The sequence below is a fragment of the Bombyx mori genome, chromosome 6 (genome assembly GCF_030269925.1).
Source record: "Bombyx mori chromosome 6, ASM3026992v2".
Lineage (NCBI taxonomy): Eukaryota > Metazoa > Arthropoda > Insecta > Lepidoptera > Bombycidae > Bombyx > Bombyx mori.
The window spans coordinates 15140396-15152753 of NC_085112.1; the positions used below are offsets into that span (position 1 = coordinate 15140396).

A 12358-nucleotide genomic window follows, 5' to 3' on the forward strand; every position below is an offset into this window, starting at 1 on the left:
ACGTAAATGCGCCACCCACCTTGAGGTATAAGTTCTAAGGTCTCAAGTATAGTTACAACGGCTGCCCCACCCTTCATACCGAAACGCATTACTGATTCACGGCAGTACAGTCGTGTTTGAAATCGTTTCGATTTACAATAGAGTTGTACCAGTGATCATTTTTGGAAGGCTAAACGCAGTAAAGCTTTGTGAAATTACGGCTATTACAGTTATTGCGCGTAAACAGAATGTGAGAAAGAAATAAACGTCACAATAACCATCAAAGCTCTCTCCGATAGACGCATATTGTCTGGTTGCTTTTTTTTTCCGCACTTCCTAAAAGAGTTTAGGTCTTTTTTGAGCCAGTCAAAATTCTCGGAGTACCAACAGTGGGATGGTGCTCTGAGATGATATCTAATGTGATCTAATGAGATGTGATCTAAGTGAATAGCCTGTCACCCGTTCCCACAATCGTTCATAGAGGAAAAGCGGTCTCGCCGCTTGCGCGCCGCGTCCTCGTCACGAAGATAGAGCCGGACTTGTTGCTACCGACCGTGGTGGCTACTATGCTCGGCAGCCACGAGCCCTGGAAAGTAATGCTCGACTTGTGTGAGTCCACCATCTGACAGAACGAGGCGGTGAAACGAGAGAAAAGGGTTAGCTCATCCCGCATTGGTCCGCCGTTGCCGATCCGGGAGCCGGAGAAGGTCTTTTGCTCAGCTCCAACTCCTGTAGAAGGCAACCTCTCTCCAGGTAAAGGTTACGGGGTGACCTAAGCGGCGCGCTACCTGCACTCTAGCGCGCTAAACATGGAAGCAGCTCTACAGAACTGCTGTGTAAGAGCAACCGATTGCCTGCCGGGTCTGCTCCAGCGGGGTTTTCCGGGACATGCGCGGCAATGCCTAGGGTGGCTGACGGGCGGCCATACTGAGACGGCTGACGTAGAGTCGGCGACTACCTCGACGACGACGCGTCGATCGGGCGTCCTAGGGGTGACGCCACAAGTCTGGTATTAGTCTTGACCGCGGAAAATTTGCGAAAATCGGACGTCAAGTGAGAAAGTGCAAGGGGAGTTGTTTGGTGGGTAGGGCCCTAAATAATCCTTGGCCAAATACCGACATACCCCGCGCGCCTCACCCCTTGCCCAGAAAAAAGTTTCAGGTCCCATACTAGTTAGTAAAGACGGGCTGCGGTGGATACCGTTTGACTGGGTATCCTTTATACCAACTTAAATTAGTTCAAATTAGTTGAAGTTAAAGTTGAAAAAAAATGCTATTTAACCAAACACAATTGAAATTATTACACATCTTTATTGCAGTAAAACATTGATTTTTAAACTAACAAATTCAAAAACACTAGCGACGCCATAACGTTACAAAGCCTATGAAATATTGGTGTTGACAATAAATAATAGTGAGGTAAAATAATAAGTGTCATTATCAATGTATAATTATAGCAAATATACTTTTATTTGATATAAAATTTGCTTTAATTATATTTTTGCAGATTAATTTAAATATTCAAAGTAGTTCTATGTTTAATAAAGTAAATAAATATCTTTAGTAGGAATTTTCATGTTGGCATTTAAAGGAAATTCCAAAAGTGAAAAACATAATTCATTATTTTACAGAATAATTAATTTATGTATCTAAAATATAAATTGTTTATAGTAGTGTAGTTTCTGTTGTTCTTAAGCTTCGTCGGTCGTAACGGTTTTTAAGATAAGGTAGTACGTTACAGACGTCTTCAATATCTGGAAATAGATTTGATTATTTTTCAGCGAGTACATTGCGCAGCAACCGAGTAACACTCAGCGATATTGTAGGCTTTTACTGACCAATATCAGCCAATACAAGGGATTGGGAAAGAAAATAGAGTATGTTTGAACCACCCGATTGGCCAATGCTTGGATCCAATCTAAATTCCAATTCCAATCTGGTGGTAGGCCTCTTGTGAGTCCGCGCGGGTAGGTACCACCACCCTGCCTATTTCTGCCGTGAAGCAGTAATGCGTTTCGGCTTGAAGGTCGAGGCAGTTGTTGTAACTATACTGAGATCTTAGAACTTAAATCTCAAGATGGGTGGCGCATTTAAGTTGTAGATGTCTTTGGGCTCCAGTAACCACTTAACATCAGGGACTGTGAGCTCGTCCACCCATCGAAGCTATAAAAAAAAAAATTATATAACATAACCTAATATTTTTGTATTATACATATATTTTTTCTCAAAACTCGAAGTTTTTACTAATTTGTATTATATTTAGTGTTGGGTAGTACACTTATATGTACTAAGTACATTTTATAAACGTGCAACATCAAGATTCCTATTTTTACGTTCAAAGAACATCGACTTCATACAAATGAAACTGCGACCAGATGTTCCAAGGAGGGCGGCGACAGTCGCGTCGTGCTCATGCGACCAGTACCGTGTTGAACGAGGACTTCTCTGTGCATCTTCATTACTAAATGTCTGACAAACGGTTTGCTAGAAAGACTCACCGATACCATAGTTTTGACGCCTATGCTCAACATGTTCATAGCCTTCAACTGCAATGGTATCTGCGACTGTCTGAACATCATGTACACCATCTTCCTGTGACTTGTGTCCATGTACTCCCACGGCACGCAGTACACTGCATCTTGGAGTTTGTCACTCTAGAATAAACGCACTTTACAAATGTTGCTCCTTCTAGGGAGTCAGTTGTATAGGTTACGCGGTGACGCGACTGACGCAGCCCGCACACACATAGACACCCTCCAATCCCTACAATCCCGCTTTTGCAGGTTAGCTGTTGGAGCTCCGTGATTCGTGAGGAAAATTGACCTACAAGACGACCTGGGCCTCTCGAATCAATCCAGAAACACATGAAGTCAGCGTCGGAACGGTACTTCGATAAGGCTATGCGTCATGATAATCGCCTTATCGTTGCTGCCGCTGACTACTCCCAGAATCCTGATCACGCAGGAGCCAGTCACCGTCGACGCCTTAGACACGTCCTTACGGATCCATCAGATCTAATAACCGTTTTATTTGACGCCTTTAGCTCTAACACACGGAGCAGGCTCAGGTACCGGTAACCGTACTCGTCAAACTCGGCAAAGAGTTCGACGTGCAACCTAACCTAAACATCGGCCGACTGAGTTTCTCGCCGGATCTTCTCAGCGGGTCGCGCTTCCGATCCAGTAGTAGATTCGTTCGCGGAGGCGCTCGGGTAGCTGTTAGCAAATCCCACCCCTCCTGGCTGAGCCCGTGCTCACCCACCTGTCCTGGTGAAACTGGAAAGGCCTCCGCGCCACCAGTAATCCTTCAATCATACAATCTGTTAAAAAGTATACATAAATTAATTATTAAAAATTTTGAATTTCTCTTATTAATTGTGTCAGTTACAACCGTAACAACATCCAAAATGAATGTGTTAAAGAGTTCTCAAAGTTTAGCTGCGGCAATTATACTACTGTCCGTGAGCGACGATGAACAGCCACGATCAGGTCGGCCTAAAGTTCATCTACCTCCAAAGGGAAAAAAGCAACTTACCATATACCCTAAAAGCTCAAATATGACCGATATTTGAATTAATTGTTGATTTAGAACCAGTGTCAAAAATCCAAATCGCGTGACAGTTTTCAATTCCTAAAAATACACAAATAATATTATTAAAAATATTATATACTAGCGACCCGCCCTCGCTTCGCTTCGGAAACATTAAAACACACATGAAACCAAAAAAAATAAAATAAAAAAAAAATACAAAAAAGTAGCCTATGTTCATCAGGGACAATGTCGGCTTCTAATGGAAAAAGAATTTTTCAAATCGGTCCAGTAGTTTCGGAGCCTATTCGAAACAAACAAACAAACAAATCTTTCCTTTTTATAATATTAGTATAGATCTAGTGTAATGGAAAAGAAACCTATTTCTTAGTGTGCCTTTAATAACACACCTTATTTCAATTTGTAAATATTTCTTTTCTCTGCATTAAATGTATTATGTACAAACGAAGTCACAGTGTGAATGCTGCCAATATAATATGTATTCATTGAAGATCTTCTGGTTATGCGCTGACCTTAAAATCGTTTAGTGAGGATTTTTTTACAAAAATTATAAAATACGCTTCAATTACCATTTGTGAACATTGCAACAGCAACAAGCATCCAACCACTTGCTGGAAAGCGTAATAGATGAGGACCGCCAGACCGTACGTCTCAGACATTATGCGAACAAATCTAAAATCATATTAAACAAGCTCATGTGAAGGCAATCAGTGGTTTATAATATTTCTTTTCTCCTTTAATAAAAATATAGAAAACTAGTTGATCCGGCAGACTTCGTAGTGCCTCATTAGATAAATAAAAGACCTAAACTTTTGTATAAAATAAACTTAAAACAAACAAAACGGAAAGGTTAGTCCGGCGTGCTGTCCATGGAATTCGCAACATCCGTCTCCAACACCACATTTCAAAAGCGTCGATCTTTGCTCTCTCACTCATACCACGCTAACCGTCCGCTTTTTAATTTGTTTCTTACCGCGGCTACTTTCACACTTCCTCTGATACACTCATTCTTTATCTTGTCCATTCTTGTCACTCCACACATCCATCTCAACATTCGCATCTCTGCCGAGTGCACTTCTCTTTCATGCTTTACTTTCGTCACCCAGCATTCAGATCCGTACAGCACGACAGTTAACATGACAGACTAATTCAGTTAATAGTTTCTTCACACCCTTATTCACCACGCTGTGAAAACGGCACAGAAATACACATTTATATACATTCGTTTAAAAATATATTGATATTTATATTCGTCACAGTCACAGCCAAGAAGCGTATTGCCCGATGTAGGCCAACCACGAACCAGCAGTCAGGTGCGACAACTACTGCGCCACAGAGTCAATCGATGACTAAGTATCTACGTTCATAAAAATGTTCTCATCGGAACATGAACTAGAGATGTAGTCTCAGTACTGAAGATACTGTCCTACCTACCCTATTATTAAAGTGTGGTGTTGAATGCACTTCTTCAGCGTATCATCCACTTCTTGTCTCTCTTCTTTTGTGTACTCCAAGGAGTTACGAGGCGCCGGTATGTGGTTCAAATTGTGGATAAAGATCCGGAGATGTCCCCACAAGCATATTATCATCAAGGACAGTGATAATTCAAATAATATAAATAGTGAGGTGCAGAAAAATGTTTTCTGTACGTTAAAGATGGCCACCAGCAAGTACCACTTGAAATCTCCCGTGTAGTCAAAGGGGAGTGCGTAATACACGCATTGCTGCAAGGTCACGTTGTCTGGTCGAGGATTCTTGTATGCACCCGACCCGATATTGTTGAAAATCGGGGTCAGGTTAAACGTAACTGTACCGAAGATAATGCAAAAAGAAAATATGTAGGTCATATTATGTGATATCTTGTGCACAACGGTGTGAATCTGAAACATTTCAAATAATATGAACTTTGTGTGATGTAAATTATTTTTCACTGCTCAGGTTTTTTTATGTCAGGTTGATATCACCGGACTTCTGCCCTCCACTGGGGATGGAGGGCGGGGTATGTCGGAGTTGAACCGACTAATCGACTAAAACCTCCTGTCGCTCAACAACCAGCATCGAAATCTCGCATGAGACAGAACTCATGAAAAGGCAAAGGGGGGAAAGTGAAGCGCTTAGTGCGGAGCACATCTCTCCCATCACCCTCCCCCTCGGGACGCCGGACTGACTGTCGTCGGCGCCACGACCACCAGCCCTCTCGGTCGGCAGGCTATCCGAAGCCCGCCTAGACGGCGCCGGTTAGAATGGTCTATCCTACGGAATACCCCGCTGGGTCAGAACCAGCGTGGGTTGAGGATAGCCGGCCTTCCATCACCCGGATGCTCTTGCATAAAACGCGTGCAGAGCAGCTTGCACGTCGTCTTCTTAGGCCCCCTTCGCCGGTCCCCAGGCCGACATGTGAGGGAGACCCGAAACACTTAGAGGGTCAGGGCTTGGGCGGAATCCGCCTCCCTGGCCCCCGCTCGACGGCGGGGGCGGGCCTGTGCGTCTCTCACGCGCCCCGCCGCCTCCTTCTACTAGATGGTGCACTCGCAGAAGTCGAGCATCGCCTTCCACGACTCGTCATCACCGAGCATCGATGCCACAACGCTCGGCAACGACAAGTCGTTACCTATTTTTGCGACGAGGACACGGCGCCACCCCTCCCATGCGGGGCAGGCGACGAGCGTGTGCTCCGCCGTGTCCAAGTCGCAACCACAATAGTCATTGCTCACGTGGTGCGTTATGAAGCAGTATTATAACGTTAATAGCATCTCACACCATTAAGCATTAAGGATTAAGCATATTTTATTAATATTGCCCCTGTTGGCAGAACAATATACAGCCCACCTGATGATGAGTAATTACCGTCGCTTGAGTCGCGTCGGGCTCACAATACACTCAACCCCTAGGGACCTCGAGAGGCCGTGACCACTTCAGGCAGAAATGCTTTTTCTAAACTTTTCTATATCTTATTGAATAAAATTATTGCTGTGCGATAAGCACCATCGACCTCTATACCTACAATAATTAACATACCGATATACAATTAGATAATATTAATATCAAATCACCTTCATGGCATATTCGGAATCGTTTCTGTAATGATACAGATGAATTTTGTTAATGAATTGTTGTCCGACGACATCGTATTTTTTAAAGCATCTCAGTATTAATCTGCTCTGTAAAGTGAAAGAAACAATAATTCACAATAAAACAATAGTTTTTATCATAATAGTGAGTTCTAAAACAGACACAATATTTCCTTGAAAATTTTATGGACATGTGATGCCTAGAGAATAGGAAATGTATCGAAATGGTAGCGCAAGGTAGAGAGGGAGAGGTCGACCGAAGAAGACATAGATGTAGTGTGTGAATGACGATATGATAGAGCAGCCTTTCCCAAAGTGGGCGATAACGCCCCCCTGTGGGCGCTGGAGGCTTTTTATTTTTTTATTTTTTTATTGCTTAAATGGGTGGACGAGCTCACAGCTCACCTGGTGTTAAGTGGTTACTGGAGCCCATAGACATCCACAACGTAAATGCGCCACCCACCTTGAGATATAAGTTCTAAGGTCTCAAGTATAGTTACAACGGCTGCCCCACCCTTCAAACCGAAACGCATTACTGCTTCACGGCAGAAATAGGCAGGGTGGTGATACCCACCCGCGTGGACTCACAAGAGGTCCTACCACCAGTAATTACGCAAATTATAATTTTGCGGGTTTCATTACGTACGGTTGAGTACGTATTTCATTAGAAAAATTGGTACCCGCCTGAGATTCGAACACCGTTGCATCGCTCAACACGAATGCACCGGACGTCTTATCCGTTAGGCCACGACGACTTCGAATGCTTCGACTTCGAGGCTTAATGGGGGGCGGTAATAGACCCAGAAAAAAGGCTGGGGAGGTGATTTGTAATTTCATCTAGGAGGACTCTTAGACACCGACTGAGCTCTCGCTATAGTGGTTTTTAAAGTAGGTAGAAAAAATGGGGGCGCTAAAAAATAATTTATTCTCAAAGTGGGCAGTAGACAAAATAAGTTTGGGAACCACTGTTATAGAGAGAGGAGTGAATGTTGAGATGACGGCTGATAGAGGAGAATGGACTAGAAAAATCCGCTGTGTCGTGCTCCGAGGGTAGATATAACTACAACGGAAGAATAAAATTTTGCACTGAACTCACGCGAACCGGTCTGGCTAACGAAGCCAGCACATCCGTCCACTTCCAAACCAGAGATGATTTTTGATGAGGGTATGCGTTTTATTTCTACTATTCACTGAAACCGTTTCAGTACCCCAGATATTAGTCCAAGGAAGTACTTTTGTATCAATTTTAGAAGAATAACATTAGCACGCCCAACGAACATATTGCGAATTTTTTTCTCTTCTAAACTTAAACTTATTTGGGTGAAATTTAGTTGTGCACGTACATGTCACTCTCCCAGTCAAATATTATTCTGCGTCGTTCTCACTAGAAATGTGGCTTCACGTCGTGCTACAGGAGTAAGTGCCAGTTGAATTTACCACCGATTGTTGACGTAAGATAACATAGAATACGGAATATATATGTTAAAGGAAGTCTGAAAGTGGCACCTGTGACAGAGAAGCTGAGAAGTGCGCGTTTGGGTTCGTATGGACATATGAAGAGACGAAATGAAAATGAGGTTGGTAAGAGAGTGTTAACTATGAATGTGGAAAGATATAGAGGAAATGGTAGACCTAAGAAGAAATGTATGGATTGCGTGAAAGACGATATGGGTAAGTGGGGAGTGAGCGAAGAAATGGTATATGATAGAAGAGTATGAAAGGAGAAAACATGTTGCGCCAACCCCAACTTACAACCGAGACGACGTTCATGAGAACAGTTATGATAGTGTGGCCGAGGTCGTAGAAGGTCTGTTTCCCGACGCTATTCGTCAAGTAAAGAACGCCGGCGACGAGAGTGAAACAGAACTGCAAGACCAGGATGTACCGAAGCCTGAAAATCCTCGTTTTACTATTCTTCTCTTCCCTTTCGGGCCAAAAGTCCATTATCTTGCAAAAGCTTTTCAAAAATTTCATGTATGTGAATTCTTCCACATTGTTAACCTTTCTGGCGAAGGAAGGATTTAATGCTATAAGATACCTTATGATCACAATGTTTTTCTTAGCAACTTTAGTCTTGGAAATTCATAAACATTTATTGGGTTTAATTTTGTGTTTGAATTCACATCTCCATAGAAATTGGTTATCAATCTATACATAATGTTATATGATTATGTTTATCCTTAATGATTTACTTCTTGACTCCCTAGCATCATCTGCATTCATTGTAATGATTATTACGTTGCGTTATATCGCTAACACTACAGAAGTCATCTTATAGCCCTTGCCCGGAAAGCACCAATGTTCTGCTTAGAAATATTTAAACCTTATTTGTACACTAAAGAATTGTTTAAGATGATACCATCATTTCGTTTTTACAATCGCACCGCCCGCCACCGGAGTAGAGTTCATCCAAACTACCTGGAGCCACTGCGGTCATCCACACTGCGTTTCCAGAGATCATTTTTGCCACGTACGATCCGGCTTTGGTATGATGATCCCCTCCACGGTGTTTCCCAAATGCTATGACACGTCCTTCTTCAAGAAAGGCATGTGGAGGGTATTAAGCGGTAGGCAGCGGGTTGGTGCTGCCTCTGGCATTGCTGACGTCCATGAGCGTCGGTAACCACTTACCATTAGGTGGGCTGTATGCTCGTCTTCCTGCTCGGGCAACAACAAAATAAAAAAGGGTTTTCAAGATTTGTTTTCGCTTATTTCACTCATGGGGTGTCATGCGAGCACCGGTTGCTGACAGGTAAGTGCTTACAGTTACCCATAGACATAACAGACATGAGCTTTCTTTTGTATTGAATAACGATGCACGACAAATAGTATAAACGTAGGTTGTGCAGACTCTGAATACCTCTTACTACCGGTCGGATCATCTATTTAATTCAAACTTAACGTTAGAATACTTACTCTTTAACTTGAGTGTTTGGATAGTATAGAAGCATGGTTGAAGCTTAACGATTCAGATTCAAGGAATGAATACGTCGAAAGAACAAATTATTGTGCATTTAAAGGATCGTTGAAGGTATAATTAAAGGTAATTATTAATCAACTTTAATTACGCACTGTATAGGAGGCGTGGGGTTGACTTGGAGACTGTCAGCGTCAAACAAACGAAAACTCAGATGTGCCTTTTTTTTCTCCTACCTAAGCCTGAGAGGCTATTTCAGCGTAACCTTAACTAGTAGGTGAGCTCACGGGGCTCAAACCTGACGACGTTGCTAACACGAACCCTAGCAAGAGCCGTGCTTCGCAGAATCTACCACCGGATCGGAAACGCGACCCACTGAGAAGATCCGGCGAGAAACTCAGTGCGCTGTGTCTGTGGGTTAATTCACTCGTCGAGCCCTCCGTTGCAAGCAACGGGTTCGACGAGAACGATGACCGGTGCTTAAGGTACCTAGATGCACCGTTAGTGGATCGGGCGGATCCGAAATGACGTGTTTTGGGCGACGTCGACTGCTTTCCACTCCGTCCGCAGGATCGGGAATGGTGATGCAGATGTGCCACGAGCACTGGTAAGAAAAATTCGATTGAATTGAATGTACTTTAACTGACTTTGAGACAAAGAAGAGATTGTCGGGGCGCTGCAATTGCAAGAATTATTCTTCCGAGCGTCCGGGAGTACTGAGATTGCTAAGGCCAATGGTATATTTTTAAAAAGCCTTTGTATGAACAAGCTAGTTTGCCCTTTCCTTAAGTGTTAAATGTCTGTAAATGTATAAGTATTGTTACGCCGGTAAGAGTAACGCCATCTATGGCCGAATAGTCGAACGAATATCGAAGGATCTAGTAGCGCCTAGACCGCTCGAGAAGTACAACGCCATCTATTGTCAGATAGCGAAACACAATACTAGAGATGTGTGGAATATTCTCGATAATTCTAGGGATGTGGATCTATAAAAGCGATAACACGCAGTCAGTTAGTAATCGGAACTACTCGAAGCGAAACAGCGAACGGATCACCTGAAGCGAAGCGGAAGAAGCGAATTGAGAATTTTAAAGTATTTGTGAAGTGTTTAGGTGTTCTAAGTGTTGAATACAGTTTTTACTTGTACTATGGTGGAATTTTATTTATCCCGAACCCCAGCGCGTAACAGTATGCTTATAAGTCTCGGGTTCCCATAGTACAGGAAATCCTGGTTTGAGTCAGGATGACCGTTTGTTACATTTCCCTGATTATTATTATTATAGTTATACCTGATATTTATGAGTTGTGCCTTGCTTATTATAGCTTTGATTCGGTCCTTAGCAATTTAATTAGCAAACTTCGATTAGTCACAATAAGAACACGGAATGCGCGTCCTACTATTTAAAGACGTAGGTACATAATTTTGAAGGCATTAACTCACTACATACTAAACAGCACTATAATTGCATAAAAATACTATCGGTGAAAGTAAATTAATCAGTCGATAATTACCCAGTTAATTCGCGTTTCAAAATCCATGAGTAACAATAAGTATTGGAGGACGAACTATTGTTTCTGCCAGAATAAGTAAATTTCACGTGAATAAAACATACGGAATTGCCTCTAATGTTTATAACCAGAATCGGTAGATACCATCCCGTCTATTTCTAGCGAACTACTTATTATGCAGTCATCGTATGGTATTAAATGATACAACTTTTACACGTTCCATTTTTAAGATTTACCTGTGTGGCCGCACATAGCCGACGCCTAACCCCGGACCGGGCCGGAGCCCAGTCGGGGACATTGAGACAGCGAGACAGGGTCGACGCAGAGCATATTACATCCTTCCCGCCGTCCCCGGATCGGCGGCCGTCGGCTGTGTGCGGCTGGAGTTTTTCATGAAGTTCAAATCCCACATGCCCCAACCGCAGCGCGGTCAGAGAACCTGTGATTTTCTCCTGTAAAAAAAACCCACGATAGGAAGTGTGCCCGCATATACTTTGAGTAGTCGCTAAAATCGTTCTAATGCAAATAAGTCGAACAAACAGAAACAATAGTTCGTCCTCCAATTCTTAATGTTACTCATCGATTTTGAAACGCGAATTAACTGGGTAATTATCGACTGATTAATTTACTTTCACCGATAGTATTTTTATGCAATTATAGTGCTGTTTAGTATGTAGTGAGTTAATGCCTTCAAAATTATGTACCTACGTCTTTAAATAGTAGGACGCGCATTCCGTGTTCTTATTATGACTAATCGAAGTTTGCTAATTAAATTGCTAAGGACCGAATCAAAGCTATAATAAGCAAGGCACAACTCATAAATATCAGGTATAGCTATAATAATAATAATCAGGGAAATGTAACAAACGGTCATCCTGACTCAAACTAGGATTTCCTGTACTATGGGAACCCGAGACTTATAAGCATACTGTTACGCGCTGGGGTTCGGGATAAATAAAATTTCACCATAGTACAAGTAAAAACTGTATTCAACACTTAGAACACTTAAACACTTCATAAATACTTTAAAATTCTCAATTCGCTTCTTCCGCTTCGCTTCAGGTGATCCGTTCGCTGTTTCGCTTCGAGTAATTCCGATTACTAACTGACTGCGTGTTATCGCTTTTATAGACCCACATCCCTAGAATTATCGAGAATATTCCACACATCTCTAGTATTGTATTCCGTTATCTGACAATAGATGGCGTTGTACTTCTCGAGCGGTCTAGGCGCTACTAGATCCTTCGATATTCGTTCAACTATTCGGTCATAGATGGCGTTACTCTTACCGGCGTAACAATACTTATACATTTATAGACATTCAACACTTAAAG

The 12358-nt window shown here is 42.5% G+C and overlaps 1 protein-coding gene across 2 annotated transcripts; it reads right to left on the reverse strand.

Annotated features, from left to right (window-relative positions):
* Positions 1-1269: 1269 nt before the first annotated feature.
* On the reverse strand, positions 1270-11898 carry Or-5 (olfactory receptor 5). 2 transcript variants are annotated; one of them, XM_062668882.1, is made up of 9 exons: positions 11893-11898; positions 11261-11476; positions 8351-8671; positions 6581-6688; positions 4962-5407; positions 4097-4199; positions 3513-3608; positions 2477-2632; positions 1404-1732 (listed from the first exon to the last, which is right to left on the reverse strand). In XM_062668882.1, exons 1-9 carry the CDS (start codon positions 11896-11898, stop codon positions 1670-1672), a joined length of 1515 nt encoding a protein of 504 aa, XP_062524866.1. In that variant the 3' UTR covers positions 1404-1669.
* Between the last annotated feature and the right edge of the window lie 460 nt (positions 11899-12358).

What these genes read in the sequence shown, in the direction of transcription:
- Or-5 (XM_062668882.1), bottom strand. An exon ending in GGCTATGTGCGGCCACACAG is followed by an intron (nt 8,672 to 11,260) that starts GTAAATCTTAAA and finishes TGAATTTCCAAG; the next exon opens with ACTAAAGTTGCTAAGAAAAA. An exon ending in TGTTGCAATGTTCACAAATG is followed by an intron (nt 3,609 to 4,096) that starts GTAATTGAAGCG and finishes GTGTATTTTTAG; the next exon opens with GAATTGAAAACTGTCACGCG.